The sequence below is a fragment of the Primulina tabacum genome, chromosome 17, assembly GCF_025594145.1.
Source record: "Primulina tabacum isolate GXHZ01 chromosome 17, ASM2559414v2, whole genome shotgun sequence".
Classification (NCBI taxonomy): domain Eukaryota; kingdom Viridiplantae; phylum Streptophyta; class Magnoliopsida; order Lamiales; family Gesneriaceae; genus Primulina; species Primulina tabacum.
This window is the reverse complement of record NC_134566.1, coordinates 31,012,785-31,028,198: the sequence shown is the minus strand read 5'-3', so window position 1 is coordinate 31,028,198 and position 15,414 is coordinate 31,012,785. Positions and strand designations below refer to the sequence as shown.

The window sequence follows — 15,414 nt, the reverse complement described above, 5'->3', positions numbered from 1 at the left end:
ACTTTTAAGTCGGTAATTACTAATTAGGTGGGACTCACACGTGCGTTTTGTGTCTCTTTCGGCTACCGTACGTGACAAAATATTGAGGTGAGAATCATTACGTTGTTATATAAATTACAAAATCTTCGCTTGTAATCTTATTATTCGGGATTTTTGTATTCTTTAATCATCCTGGATTGATTCCAACATCTTCTTGTAAAAGTAAATATCTCGTGAGATGATTTCACAAATTTTTATATATGAGACGAGTCAACTATATCGATATTCGCAATAAAAAATAATATTTTTAACATAAAAAGTAATATTTTTTCATGACCCAAATAAGATATTTGACCCACAAAATTGATCCGTGAGACCGTCTCAGGAATTTTTATACTTGATTAAACACGAGCTTAATCCATTAAACACGGTTTGGTTTATGAAATGAACTTACGATGTAGGAATAATAATCAAAATAATGACATATAACTTAAGAAAAACATTAAATTAAACAAATATACGTAAGCAACTAATATTTTATATCAAATGATGTTTTAACGAACTTATTATTATTGTATAGCTTTGCCCATTCAAGAAATAAATTCAGTTAAATTTTATAGGGAAATTTTCGATTTCTTATTTCTTAAGTTCGGTCTTAGTCTTTTATTTTTATTTTTTTGACTATACTAATTATAAGCTCGATGTGACAGTGTACATGTATGTAGACACCACGAACTTTTTTCTAATAGAAAAAGATTATAAACCAATTTCAAACTTCAGTCAAATTATGTGCGTTATGCATGATCATATTTGAGTCATTTTCTTTGCTTTAATTTAATTTTAAAGATCTGAAAGGCCCACCCCGTATATTCCAAGATTTGAGGATTGGGCCAGATACATAGACGGGCTTGGTTTTTATATTAATAATTATGGTTCCCTTTGGGCCTTAACGACAGCCCAGATCTGTATAGTGAAAGTAGCCCATTCTCCAGCTGCAGAGAGGATTCTTCTTCAAAACCCAGAATCTTCTTCCGTACGAAACCGTTCCCGAAAACACCAACATAAACTGCCGAAGCTGGTCGCCATTGACGGACCTACGGCTATGGCAGAAGAAGCTTCGTCCTCTTCCTCAATCTTCTCTCTCAAAGCCACTCGGCCCCCTGACGACACCGTTTTCTACTCCATCTACCCGGACTCCTCCGCCGCCACCTCTGCCGCCGAACTTGGATCTCTCCACAGCCGAATTACCGACCTAATTCACCCGCTAACAGCCCCTTACATATGGCAACATCAACCCTTTACTCTCTCATTATCCAGTTCTCCGTCAATTCCGCATCTCTCCGGCCATCTTCGCTTCGGTGACAACCTTGAAGACGAATGGTTCGTGGTTTACCTTCTGTTCCACATCTCCAGGACCTTCCCTAATCTTTCTATCCGAGTTTGGGATTCAGACGGCGAGTTCTTGCTCATCGAGTCCGCCTTCCACCTCCCTAAATGGCTCAATCCAGATACTTCTCTGAACCGCGTGTTCATCCGCCGCGGCCTACTACATATAATTCCGAAATCCATTCTTCCAGGCACACCTGATTTGGAGGAGTCGTTGCGGGTTTTGGTGAGCAGAGATGATGATCCCAGCTTGATGGCACCGGATGCCGTTCAGTTTCATTTGAGCAAGAGAATTGGGCAGTATCCGGAGCATGCTTACAGGAACGTTCATAGAGTAAGAATTGCAGTCCCCGTGTCTGTAGCGTGGGTGTTGAGGAAAGAGCCGAGCTTGGTATCGTTTGCTGTGGAGGGGTTCTATGACAGGGATATCGACGGTATGAAGTTTGCGGTAAAAATGGAGAAGTTTTTGCCCAATGGGAAGGAGGAAGAGATGGTGGAGGTGGTTGTGAAGATGCCTAGGGCCATGTATGCGCAGTTGGTGCAGCAGAGGTTTCAGGCGCCGCGATGCTATCCTATGCCTGACAGGAGCAATGTGGGGAAGTATGTGGAGGCGGAACTGGGGATGAAGATCGCCTGTGGGTTCGAGATGATGTATCAGCTGAGGAAGAAACAAACCGATGAAGGGAAGGGGAGTACTTGGGAGGTTTATAGGGAGAGCTTGGAGAGGAGTGGGCTATTTGAAGGGCTGTTGCAGGGGTCGAAAGAATATAAGAGATTGTTAGAAAATGCTGAGGAAAATTACAAGAATAGTTTTTTGCCAGGTAGAGCCAGGTATATTGCGTCGATTCTGTTTTGATTTGTCCTCTGTTGTTAAAAGTTGATTGGTTTTAAGTTCTGGCCCTTTAGAGTAGTGATAAGTTATCATATGCCTAATTTTATGTGTGTGAATTATGCCATTATGTTTTTCTTATTTTTCAACAGGTTTCTTTTCTCTCTCTGTATGTATTAACCTTATTTTTATGTGGCATGTATTTATTTCTGCAGTGAAGTGTTGAATGCTCCCGTGAGATGCATAGATGACATACTTGCTCTTCCTCATTCGGTGGATGATTTCAAAGGTCTGGAGCTTCCTCAATCAGATGATGATTCGTGGCTGTATGGTGGGGAAGATGAATTAAATGCTGCCCTCCAGGAGAGGCAAAAGGAGGTGGAATTCTATGATTTGAAACGGAAGAAGAAACACACCTTGAAAGAGCAGAAGGATGGAAATTTGGACAAAAGTTTTGACGACTATGATCTTGGGGATATCACTAAATCGATGGATGCATTTGTTAAAAAAATTTCAAGTTATGAAGGAGCCGAGGTTCCTGAGGACAGGTAACATGTCCACATTTTTCCATTTGCCTTTTGGAGTCATGATTTTACTTTCATTTTTCCTCATCTCCAGGTGGAAACTAGTGGCCCCCTTCCCGTTAGTGTTTTGGGCAACTATGAGACAAATTTGAGTATTGGTCTTTTTACCAGTGCATATGCATGCTCGTCAGTCTCTACATCCAGTAACAAAAATTTGATTATTGCAACTTTAACTTCTGTTTTGGTTCTTTAGCTACTGAAGATATGATTATAATAAACATAATTTGGAATTTTGGATAAAAGGCGATCCTACATTGTCAAAATTTGTCCTTTCATTTGTGGGGTTGGGGGGAGGGGGGGAACCGGGTGGATAACTAGAGTTGAAATGATGGAAATTTACGGATTCTCGTGAAAGTAAAATGAAGCAGTAAAAATATAGGTGGCTTTTTTCGCAGCCTTTTTGTAAACTGAAGGTACTTTCCTATAATTTATGCCGATTTCAGTTTTTTTGCCATGTGCTCTAGATGCCGAATTTTACTTAAGGTTCTCTTTGTACCTGTCCATGTACATATATTTCCAAACCGCAGAACTGGTCAACATTACGCATCATCTTTTAATATCTTTTACTCTGTTTTTATCAGAAAACTAAAAGATTTGGATTTTGATGCGGATCAATTTATGAAGCACATAGAGTCGGTTATGGGAGTGCCTGGTTCTAAAGATGATGGAAGTGATGTTGATCTCGAAGAAGAGTCTATATCAGACATGGATTTTGGTAATCTTTCAAATTCATCTTATGAACTGGGACGTGTTACATTTGCAAACATAATTATGTTGATTTTTAACTCTTTTTCAATTCCTGACATCCCATTATATTGCCTCGCACTTATCCTAACCAGTTTTAGTCATATTTCTGTACCACGGGGTCTGAGGATATTATCTGATAGAGAGTGTAACATGCAGATGACTATGAGGACCACTCAGAGGACATTGAAGATGGTGGGGAGGGTTTCATGGATTCCTATTCGGATGCCCTGAACCAGGAATTGAAAACCACAACGCTGAACAAAACTTTTGAACATGCAAAGGAACAGTCTTCAAGAAAGAAAGATGAGGTGGTGATCAAGAAATTATTTTATCATCTGCACAATTTTTTATCCATATGCGTAGTTGATTTGTTGCCGAAGACCGAGTCGTTTCTGTAATATGCACTACTGATAAAGAATTAATTGAGGATTATCCGCGAAGATGTACGCCTTGAGCGTTTTGCAGATTCCCTTAAAAATTGAAACATTTACTGCTATTAAAATCCATTATTTCTCTAACATGATGGAATAAACATGCCCTTTGAATGTGCAGGGAACTTCGGGTGTGAGCGATGAGATGGAGTTCACTCCCGTGGACGTTGATTTCAACCTAGTAAAGAATTTGCTCGAGTCCGTTTCATCTCAAGAAGGACTTCCCGGCCCTGCTTCAAACCTTCTTGGACTAATGGGTGTAAAACTGCCTGATGAAGCTGGTAAAGACAAATAAACATTTCCCAGAGCCGAAGTTATTAGCAACTCATGTGGTAAGGTGAGACCTGGTGATGTACCTCTATCAAAGTGGAGCTCTCAAGGGGATAATATGACAAATTTTAAATATTTGAAGAGGATTTTGTTACGATGTATACTTTATAGGAGTAATTAAAGGACAAACAAATCGTGATTAATCCTAAAACCAAAATGAATTTCCATTGTCTTTCATTTCATTTTGGAGTTATTGACCCTGCATTCAATGTGTGTTTAAATTCTCTCACTCCGATGTTTTGATGTGAAAACTGTTTAATTTGACATCATTGATCTAAATATACGGGATTTATCTTTGATCTTACTCAAAATAAGATTATCACGAGGGTTTTAATTTCCAATTATAGAGCTCGAGAGCTTAATGTTGACTCATTTGATAAAAATTATGGTCCACGCAAGTGTGGGTTGTACGCATCAGAGTGATTATGTATACATTCATTGGTGTAAAATTAAGAAATTTAATTATTGGGTTATGTTTTCTCCCTTCAATCTGTTGTAATTGAATTATTAGAAAGATTCAATGAATAGAGAGACAAAATAACTACCAAACTTCCAAAGTAAACAAGTACAAGGTACTTGAAGAAAGGGGACCGAAAATATTTAGTTCGTTAACGGGTTACCAACCGGCAGAAAACACGATAAAAATCTTTACACACCTGTAAAACTAGATAGTTTACAGCTCAAGCAATTCTTGCTTGAAACACAGGAAACAGAAGGGTAAATACATTGTCATCTACATTGATCACGAGGTAAAAAGAACTGGACAACAAATGAACAAGTAAAAAAATTTATCAAGTGTAGAAGATTTCAGGGAGGTACACCACCCCTTTGGAGATGGAATCTTCTAGTCGGATGCATACAGGAGAATATAGAATGTTTCTGCTTCTTTTGTCTCGTTCCGAAGATAAATGCACCTAAAGGGATCTTCGCCCTGCTCATGGCTTGCTTCAGTTGTGGTTGATCGCTAGAGATGCCAAACTCTTCGTTCAATTTTCTTAGCGATTTTTCTATTTGAAGTTGAAGTGTGCTTACATTATCTAATCCAGTTTGTAGCTCTTCTCTAACCTTGTTATTCTCTTGTTTCATGTTCAAAATCTCGCCTTGAAATTTTGCAGCTTGATGACTACTAAATCGGATTTCCTCTTCTTCAACACCCTCCTTCAAAGCTTTCGTGATTTCCTCCTGAATGTTGCACAATGATGAGAACCTGCGTTTCAGCTCATCTTTTAAGGGTACGCTTTGCTCCAACCAAGCGGTAAGTTCAATCTGTATCTCTCTCAAGTGCTTGTAGATTGGCCGGACCTCTGATTTTTGCTCACCGGTAACACTTCCCACTTGGACCTTTTTTTCTGAAAGCTTCGATATTTCATCCTGCAGATCTTGAACTTCGGTTTTGAACTTCTGAATCTGATGAAAGGCGGTGCTAAATCTTAACCAGAAATCAAGGTTCTCATCCAGTATCGCATCGATGTTTGTACGAAGCTTCTCTTCAACAGCACAAATTGATGGAGTTCTATATATGAAAACCGACTTTACATCTTCTTTGACTGTAGAAGTATTTTCTTCCACTTCTGAATTCATGGTTTTTGATTCAGGTTCACATAGCTGAGTGCTATCGTCATTTATGTCATTTTCTTGAGGTATATTCAACTTTTGGCGCAGACGATGAATTTCTCCGTCCCTTTTGGCTATACCATTCTTAAGCTCTCGTATTTGCAATAGGATGTCAAATTGGTCCTCTCTCTCTCTTTTCTCCATGTCACCGAGCTTTTTCTTAATGTCCTTGTAACTCCTCAGAATCGCCGTATACTCTTTCAGTAGAATTTTCTCTCTATCCTCCATTCCACTCAAGAGCATCTGCTGCCAATTTAGCTCTTCTTCTTTTTCTGTTGATCCTTTCCCTTGAGCATTTAGAAAATCATCTGAATGATCCACAAGAACGAGTTCCTTCGGCTTTTGCTCCGAAAATGTGACTTTTGTTTTAGTCAAACCATTACCCACAACTGTCGTATCCATTTCCTTAACATCCCCCGCATTTTCTGTTTTTGAAGCACTATTAGATTTTTCAGCACCACCTGGACTTGGCTTATTTTCCTGATCTTGCGATGAATTTGTCTCCTCGGACTCCTCATCTGACCTAATGCTACTTAATTTATCGGACAGGTGATCAAGACTACTGTGGGCTTCTGAAAAGTTCATTTGCAGATTGCTGTTTTGGCTCTCAACATTCTTGTTTAGTTCCTGAAGCTTTTTCAATTTCTCCTCCATTTCTTTCAACCTGGTGGTCAAAATGTGTGTTCCATCCACCAGTGTCTTTTTTTCCTCTTCCAAAACCAAAATCTGCGCATGCAGATCATCTGCTTCAGTCTTTAGCGTGTTAATAAGAACCGTTTGAGACAACACCTCAACTTCTAAGGTTATCACCTTGTTGACAAGTTTGTCAATCTTTTCTACCAACTCTGTCACTGTGAGAGACTCCATTGATCCCATATCCAATTCGTCTCTAACTTTCTCTATTGATACCTCAGCACCCTCGAACTCTTGTATCACCTTGACCACTTCTTTAGTTGAGCTTTGCGACTTATCATCGACATGTCTACTTTTAGCATCATTGTCATCATCATCAATTTGTTCCAACAGATACTCGTGCCTCAGGGATTTAAGGCGTTCTTGAGCAGATTCTATCTTAGCGTGTTCCTGTCTGGCTTCTAGGACAGACTTTTTTTGTTTCTCCTCCAACTGAGACAACTTTTCGTGACACGACTTAAGTGCTGTTTCAGCCATCAACTTTCTTGCCTCATCGTCCTCGATGACCGCATCCACATTGAATTCATCTTGCAACCTGCACACTTTCTGCTGCATTTCTATAATCTGGTTTTCGATTCCCCAATATTTCGCAAGCCCACTTTCATATGAACTCTTAACAAACTCTTTAACGGTTTGCGAGGATAGAATATCTTTCTGAAGTCTATCAATCTCCTCAACAGCTTCTTCCTCGGTCAAGCCAGATTTTGGAACAGTTTTACTGGCGTTTGATAATTTCTCAGATTGCAGTTGCTTTGAAGCAGTTGTTAGTAACCCTTTTAAATTTTTGACTGGCGCCTTAGGAACTTTTGGAACATCGTTACCTGTATTCATTCCCGGTATTTGAGAATTCTTGACTGCTTTCGCCATGGCAGATTCATCATCTTCGTCCATAGAAAACTGGACTTGTTCTGGGAAAACTGTTGCTATTGTATGGTTGGCATTTTGCAACTCTTTGGATAAGAGGTCGTAACGATCGGCCAACGCTCGGAATGCCTTGAAGGCTTCCTCCACAGAGCTGATGAGCTCTGGCCTCCTCTTGTAGTACATCTCAGCTCTCTTGGCGAAGGAGTCTCCATCTTCTTCAATGAGTTTAAGCATATTCTGCACTTTTTCTTCCATATCTGCAGTGTAGCATATCATATCATTGTTGCTTCTAATCTCCAAGTCACGTAATAATGCATTTGATACGCATGAAAATGTAATTGATGTGATCGTAACACAAATGATTTCATCATAATCTCTTCCAGGTGACTCAAACCAAAGATTCTGGTATATTAACTCCTGTTACTATTTAACATAATCGGGGCCATAATTTAAAGATTGAAATGAGAGGTTTTAACAATATTAAAATCATTAGCAAATCAGTCGACATTCCCTAAAAAGATTAATTTTTTTTTTTCCTATTTTCTGCATCTCCAATACAATCTTCATGCTCATGTATATCAAATTGTGTATCCAATTCCCAAAAAGAAAAGGAGCTAACATATTAACACGGTAGATCTCTATTGCAAAGTTTGTAATAATGCGTACGTGAAACACAAAAAACGAGAGCATCTTGCATCAGAATTTTGCAAAATAAAATCAATCTCCATAGAACTATGAAGGAATTATTATGATAATAATCAAACACCTGCTACTTTACCTTGAAGGCTTTGATCCAGCCATTTGGATTGCTTTGTCCTAATGTGACTAGCCCACCACCATGAGTATGCATTGTTTGCAGCTTTCTGCAACATCTTTCCAAATTTATATATTTTTTTAAAAAAATTCGTGCTTGTTATATTATTTAATAATAATATATTTAACTATATATTGTGAAATATATAGTTAAACAGCTCACATGGCACTAAATCAAGATTCAAGACTGAAGAAGGAAAAAGGGTTTCCAAGAAACCAGAGGAAAAGAAAAGAAAATTCAGTTTTGGTTTTGGGACAAAAGAACGTTGAGATTTTGAACGAAAACACCATAGGACAGATTGATTGGTGAAGAGGTTGTTTTGCTCCAATATCGGTGTTGGGCCATTCACTAAATAGAACATAAAGAAAGACAAAGCATTCGGCAATTTCTATGGTAAACAGCGTGGCGTCCACTGGCCTCAGACAGCTTGGCATTCCTTGCTGTTCTAGGAAGAAGTTGTCACCTTTGCACTTTACACCCCCATCCTTTTACTTTTGAAATAATTTAACGTGTGACAAGATATTTTTAAATATCAAATCTTTTTAATTTTAGCACATGAAAGTGAGAAAGTTTGCCGAAAATTGAACAAACGAAAAGAAACATACTAATAAAGTGTGTATATAAAAGAGTATAAAAGGGAACAAATATGTCGCTTAATTACTCAATATATATAACTATATATACTCGCACATTATTAGAACACGTAACTGAAGTATCTACTTGGAGAAAAAAATTTATCCAAAAAAAGAACCAAAAGTTTTATAAACATTAACACGAGAAACTCCCATTATTTTTTTGTATTCTGTCATCTGATATATTTACAGAAATCTGAAATTCAAATGAATGAAAACCAGACTACATTGTACTGATGGGAAAAATAATACACCGGACTACCAGTTTTTACCAAGCCGAGACTGCCGACTTATCTTCGATTCACTTCTTTGGGGCAGGCTTCGCAAATGAGAAGTCCGCGGATCTATCTTCTGGTCCATCATGACTATGTACACTCACCTCATCTTCTTTATTATCATCACGATCAACTCTTATAATTAAGCTGGACGCCGCACCTGACTTAGAAGACCAGTGATGTTGATCATGATCAGATCCGTCGTAGTCTTGATATTCGGTCGTGTTCAATTGCCCGGTAGTTTTGAATTTCTGAAGCCTGCTGTGTGTTGAGTTAAATATCGAACCCAAAGAAGATGTCGGGCTTCCACCACCTAGAATTCGTGTTGATGCCTGTCCTCCTTGTTTTCCATGCTTTTTCTTTGCATCCATATGCCATTTCTTAAGGGCTTTGGACGTTTGTTCGTCGAAGATGGATTGCTTCATATGTGATCCCATCTGTTTTTCAGCCAAGAAATAGTTGAAGTGGTCAATATTATAAAATGATGTTAGTTGAAGCAGGAAGACTAAAGCTTCATTTTCATTAATATATTTGGGGGAAGGGCATGAACTTAAATTCAACAGACGCAAACATTGGGTGCAGTCGAAATTCGTTACATTTATGCTTGCAAAAGCTTAGATTTAGAGGAATGAAAACTGAATCTTTCATTTCAAAAGTATCCAAACAACTAGATTAACTTTAAAATCAAACTCCTGATTTTATGTCACTCAATCCAAACGTAAGCTATTTCATTTCTTCCGAACACAAGTGAGGTCGGATGATCGATGGAAAGGTTCTACTGCATTGTTGTCTAATAAATCTTGGTTCTCTGCTCTTGCATGAAGAATAAATAGTGAAAGAAAGATGAACACAATCAAGCGATTATCTTGAATGTACATATGTGTCATGCCTGGTTTATGGCACAAGGATCCATGCAGACGAGACTCTACAGTGATTTTCTATGGCAACTTCTGTAACTATTTTCGTAATTTGAAAACAGATGCAAAAAAATTACCAACAGGGCATATTATCTCCTTTGTATAGTAGGCTTGAGGGAATAACAAAATGGTACGAGAACAAGAGAGGCACCTCTTGAGTTCACAGGATCATTATCTAAATAATGAATATCATATACCTAGTCCGATATCTTGTCTCTATTATTACAACTAGAGCCATGTATGCCAGAAAAATTGCATTAACACTACGATTTAGTAATAAGAACCTAACATCAACCAAGAAAAATAAAATGGTATCGGTACCTGCGCAACAAGGGCGTATAGTGGAAGTGTAATATAGCTGCAGAAGAATAGGAGTGCCACCCTGAAATTATCGACAACAAAAGTAAATTTATTATTTTTTAACATATTCCTATAAAACCATTGTTTCTTCTGTGGCAAATGTTGAATTAGGACTTACCCCAAAACAAGTTTTGTTATTACAAAGGCCACATCGCCATTATCTTTGTAGGAGCAATAAGAAATACCATCTTCATACTGTGCATGAGAAAAAATTCTCTTTACGTTAATGATTTTGCAAGGGGAAATTTAATACAATATAAGTAAATAACTCGAGGAGAGCCATTACCCAAATCCACAGGAAGTATGTTATTTGGAAGGTATTCTGCAAAAAAAATGATTCAAACGATTAAAAGAACTACTTATAGTGATTTTTTTTATTTTATTTTAAATTTTGAGATATGGGACAGTTCTTTGTCAACCAAGGTAATACCTGAAACAACGCAAAATGTAAAAGCTGTAGAACCAGCTTAGGACTACCAAACCAGAAATGTCTATCCGAAACTTGCACAAGAGGCATGCCTTGAACCACTGCGCTTCTATCTTTGATCTCAATGGCCATTTTAGTCAAAATGCTCTGTAGCTCTGTGCCAATGGCTAGGATTATCTGGAGAAAGTTAAATGATGAGGAATTCTTTCTCAGAAACTTGAAATTATTATAATGACAAGAATAAGGACACTTACAACTAAAGGAATTAAGGATGCCCAAAACAATGTCTTCCACCCTGATTTCGACAAATTTGTAAAAGAGACATGTTACGAATGAATTAAATATAGCAATAACGGGGGGAAACAAAGGGACACAACTTGCAACTGGCTTACCGCTGACATTTAGGAGCACGAACACAACAAATGATGCCCATAACACCGGACTGCAATCATATAAACAACCGGATAAATCACAGCCAGTCACCTATGTTTAATCTGGAGATACAAGAATTTCATATGATTTAACTGCATGCAAGTATTGTCACCTTATTCCGGCGATATTCTTAAAATCATCCTCTAGTGACCTTTTGATATACTTTTGGAAGTCAAATTTACTTCCGGGTGCCAAATGAACCTAAAACAGCAGGTAAAATTCGTAACTTAAATAGGACACAGTAGACATTTACAAACAGGTAAATTACGAAGATGTGAAATCTACAGTAATGAATCCATGGCGCAAGGTCAAGTAGTCGGATCTGCTGACAGACCGGAAAAACTGCCTAAAAAAGCATCCCTGCATGGAAATATAGAAAAAATTATATATTAATGTGTGGTCCAAACTAAGCCATGCTCCCAATTGCAGTTTAAGACGACAATGTAATCTAAATCTTACAATGTAAAACCATAATGGAATCCTGGTCCAGAAACTGGTGTGCGCCCGCACAAAAGAGGTTTCATGAGCAAGCCTGAATCTTGAACTATCTGTCAAATTTCACAGTTAAATTGCCTAAGGAATGAGGAACTAAAATAAGATTTCAAAATCTATAAGAAATGTTCACATAATATAAATAAAATGACATACCATTAGAAAACTCGTAGCTGTGGGATGACGTCTCCTGCTCCCATTGCTTCCAGCGACGAGTCTGCACCGAAAGGTTTGTCAATCTTTCAAGTTTCGAATAAATATATAGCAAACTATGCTCTGAGGCTACAATAGGTTATCAGAACATATAAAGTTATTCACAAAAGGTGCAAGAGTGATCTTGTTAAGGAAGTTAGAATTACCTTAAATCTTCCGAGGACCATAATAATACCACAGTAAGCGACATGCAGGACTGCTAAAAAGAATATAAGGACGTGAATCTGATGCAGTCCAGTTACAGAAATAAGAGGTACACGTCCCTGTTAAAACATTTACGTTAATGTTGCCAAAAGCTCGTTCAACCTGTATCTTACGTATTGAAGAAAAATACAAGTGAAATCTCATTAAGAAATTTCTAATGAAGAGCAAAATCTAGCTATATAATCCAAGAACTGTGACAATGGTTGATTTGAAGCAACAGTTTCTCCCATAAAAATAGCAAGATTTGAAGAGTTTGAAAGCAATAATTACCTCCTTACATTTAGGCTCTTTTTTCGCTGCTAAATTTCTACGCTCATTAAACAACAGTCTACGTTTTGGAGTTTGCGCAGGACAAGGCAACATGGTGTCAGCAACACTGACTGGTATGCATATGGCTGCAATACGATACTGAGTGAACACAAGGATTAGGGAGATGAAGCCAAGTATCATCAACTCTGCCATTGGAAAAAGAAGCAAAGTTATAAATCAAGAAACATTATTTTCATATTAGAGATGGTGGGGAGGGACAAAGGACAATTACCGGCTTTAACTTTCTCCAATGCCTCATATAGGGCTCTCTTGTGCCTATCTGTCAACCACTGTAGATAGCAGTATATCGTGTTATGTTCAAGGACGGGTTTTAATACAAGCAAACAATCTGATGTAGACGGTAGTAGATAAGGGCTGAGCCAGGACTCCATTATCAGAGGGGACATAATTTTTAATCAACCATTTTCATAATTTTTTAGGAGGAGCAAAACTAGAATATAAATCTAAAATGGAAGATTTTTAATAAAATGGGGAATGGTTATCTAAATCAGGGCCTGACTTGAATGCAGCTTTGCTACAGAGTATAAGGAATCAAGCGAAAAAGGACTTAATTTAACAAGTAGCTAGTGAGATCTAAAATAAATTATCAAAATAGTTACGTTCCTTTTAACTAAATTTTAGAGTTTGCACATAGATTGATGTAACAATCATGATCAAGTATTTTTAATATATCAAAGTCAGGTGAACATTTCATGCAAGACAAACACAACAGTATGATCATTGCTTATTTTATCAATTCCAAACACATCTCCATTCTTTACAATACATCAAAGAAGAAGTTAACCACATATCTACACAAACGAAGAATCAGAATAGCACCGATCCGACAGATTAAACCTTCCGGACTCCTTCCAATGTTCCTAAAAAATTAAAAGAAAATATGATTTCACTTAGCTTTGAGAAGAAAGTAACACCAAATGGGTCCTCTACTTTCATCTAAGAAGCTTTTAGCAGGAATCACATATATATGCTATTTTAAGACAGTTCTAAAAGACCAACATGATCGATGATACCATGAAATATTCTCCACAAAAAGTAAGAAAATAGTAAAATAAGTACCCATAAAAGCGACCAAAGAAAGTAACTTGACTTTGAATTTAGTCATTAAATGTAACGTAATATTCATGTTTGGTCTCCAAACGAAAACAAGAAGAAAATTTGGGAAAACCCAAAACATAAACTTACTTAAAGAGTAATAATCAGATACTTAAAAAAAGAAAAAGAGAAAAACAAGACCAAGTGAAGTAAGCTGCATACCGTTCCAAGTTTATGGAGAAGCTTTTCGAGCCCAATAGAGATTACTATAATGACCGCACACACACCTGCAACAGCCCATGTTGGAGTCTGATCCAGATCTCTGGGGGTTCCGGTTGTACTCGACATTTATTTTCTTATCTACCGAAACAACACAGATCCCTTAATTACCGAAGACAAAATCCGAAAGCACAGATTTGATTGGAGCTGAGGAAGAAGGAGAAGACAGCTATTTGCCTTGGCGCCAGGTGATTCTATGTGATATTGAATGATACCCGAATTTTGTGAAGAATTTATGGGCTATTAATGCTAAGTTTCGGTTGAATCTTCGTTGATCTTGAGATATTTCAACGTAGAATTTAGTTCGACAACGTGTCCGACCGAGACCGTTAAGAAAAGTAAAACAAGACAAGACAGCTCTTTTTATAATGAATTATTACACACAATATCTGTGGTTATTCTTAGATAAATGAAGTGAAGAAGACAGATTAACAGTTATCCATTTTAGACCATCTTCGTCCGACGATTGAATAAATCAAATCAATGCAAGAAAATTTTACTTAAACAACAGTACCCCTTCTTTGAATTCGTAGAACTCCCCCCCTCCCCCCACCTGTCAAAAACTACAGCATGTGCACAAATTTCAATCGGTAACCATTATCATTTGAAATATATATTTTTAAAAAAAAAATTAATTATAATGTTATCTGAAATAAAGAATTCATTATTTCAAAATACATTATTTTGTTACTAAATTAAATTTCCCTTTATCAATATGATAAAAATCAATTTTACTTTAGAATGCACCATGTTATTCATCTAAAATTGATTATTATTTTTTTAGTATCTATGGCCACATAATTTGGAAGTATGTATCTTGTGCAACGGTCTCACGAATTTTTATCTGTGAGACGGGTCATTCCTATCGATATTCACAATAAAAAGTAATATTCTTAGCATAAAGTAATATTTTTTCATGGATGAACCAAATAAGATATCTGTCTCACAATATATAACTCGTAAGATCGTTTCACATAAGTTTTTGTCATAATTTGATCCAATGTCACTGGACCACAAATAGATAATATTTAATATCAATAACACTGGACCACAAATAGATAATATTTAATATCAATTTTGTGTATACATACGATGAAAAAAACATGGCAGGCATTTAGGATGGCCCTTAATTAAGGTTTTTATATTAATATAATTTAATATATCTCCACGTGGGATTCTTTATATACCCTTGCGGGGTTGAATTTGCAGTTTAATTCAAACCGCCTTAATTTAAAAAGTAGGAAAAACACAAAATAAGAGAGAGATACCGCACACGTATAACTGTGGTTGACTGAAAAATGTTGACTAATTGGATGTTAGACCAAGTGCAGATACCAATTTGTTTGGTCAACTTGGAGGGAATTTTTTATTTATTGATTGATTTTTTCTTTCTTTCTTTCTTAATTTTGAAAACTTACTGAAATTTTTTAAGCTTCCTTTGCGGGGAAACTTTCATGTGGCATTGGATGCAAAACACTCGGGACACCGAGTTTTCGTGACCAAGGCAAACTTTTCTCACTGGGTATAGATTTCGGACCTATTTTTGA

General features: G+C 37.1%; 3 protein-coding genes across 3 annotated transcripts; 1 reads left to right on the top strand and 2 right to left on the bottom strand.

The window, feature by feature from the left end:
• Positions 1–977: 977 nt before the first annotated feature.
• Positions 978–4,512, top strand: LOC142530770 (protein ecdysoneless homolog). The gene is made up of 5 exons (XM_075636584.1): positions 978–2,196; positions 2,410–2,742; positions 3,360–3,493; positions 3,682–3,833; positions 4,078–4,512. The coding sequence occupies exons 1-5, from the start codon at positions 1,082–1,084 to the stop codon at positions 4,249–4,251; spliced, it is 1,908 nt and encodes a 635-aa protein (XP_075492699.1). The 5' UTR covers positions 978–1,081; the 3' UTR covers positions 4,252–4,512.
• A 348-nt stretch (positions 4,513–4,860) lies between these two features.
• On the bottom strand, positions 4,861–8,630 carry LOC142530769 (kinase-interacting protein 1-like). The gene is made up of 2 exons (XM_075636583.1): positions 8,236–8,630; positions 4,861–7,714 (listed from the first exon to the last, which is right to left on the bottom strand). The coding sequence occupies exons 1-2, from the start codon at positions 8,327–8,329 to the stop codon at positions 5,094–5,096; spliced, it is 2,715 nt and encodes a 904-aa protein (XP_075492698.1). The 5' UTR covers positions 8,330–8,630; the 3' UTR covers positions 4,861–5,093.
• Positions 8,631–9,018: 388 nt separating this feature from the next.
• LOC142531430 (MLO-like protein 8) lies at positions 9,019–14,319 on the bottom strand. The gene is made up of 15 exons (XM_075637541.1): positions 13,811–14,319; positions 12,765–12,822; positions 12,494–12,678; positions 12,166–12,282; positions 11,963–12,023; positions 11,774–11,862; positions 11,600–11,674; positions 11,427–11,515; positions 11,275–11,324; positions 11,137–11,177; positions 10,886–11,059; positions 10,742–10,777; positions 10,574–10,650; positions 10,417–10,477; positions 9,019–9,615 (listed from the first exon to the last, which is right to left on the bottom strand). The coding sequence occupies exons 1-15, from the start codon at positions 13,934–13,936 to the stop codon at positions 9,205–9,207; spliced, it is 1,650 nt and encodes a 549-aa protein (XP_075493656.1). The 5' UTR covers positions 13,937–14,319; the 3' UTR covers positions 9,019–9,204.
• Positions 14,320–15,414: the final 1,095 nt, after the last annotated feature.

Excerpts from the sequence above, each read along its gene's own strand:
- LOC142530770 (XM_075636584.1), top strand. The coding sequence starts at position 1,082 with ATGGCAGAAGAAGCTTCGTCCTCTTCCTCAATCTTCTCTCTCAAAGCC. Across the intron at positions 2,197-2,409 it reads TTTTTGCCAGGTAGAGCCAG|TGAAGTGTTGAATGCTCCCG; the intron begins GTATATTGCGTC and ends TTATTTCTGCAG. Across the intron at positions 3,494-3,681 it reads TATATCAGACATGGATTTTG|ATGACTATGAGGACCACTCA; the intron begins GTAATCTTTCAA and ends TGTAACATGCAG.
- LOC142530769 (XM_075636583.1), bottom strand. The coding sequence starts at position 8,329 with ATGTTGCAGAAAGCTGCAAACAATGCATACTCATGGTGGTGGGCTAGT. Across the intron at positions 7,715-8,235 it reads GCTGGATCAAAGCCTTCAAG|ATATGGAAGAAAAAGTGCAG; the intron begins GTAAAGTAGCAG and ends GCTACACTGCAG.
- LOC142531430 (XM_075637541.1), bottom strand. The coding sequence starts at position 13,936 with ATGTCGAGTACAACCGGAACCCCCAGAGATCTGGATCAGACTCCAACA. Across the intron at positions 11,325-11,426 it reads AAGAATATCGCCGGAATAAG|TCCGGTGTTATGGGCATCAT; the intron begins GTGACAATACTT and ends ATATGATTGCAG. Across the intron at positions 10,478-10,573 it reads ATAACAAAACTTGTTTTGGG|GGTGGCACTCCTATTCTTCT; the intron begins GTAAGTCCTAAT and ends CGATAATTTCAG.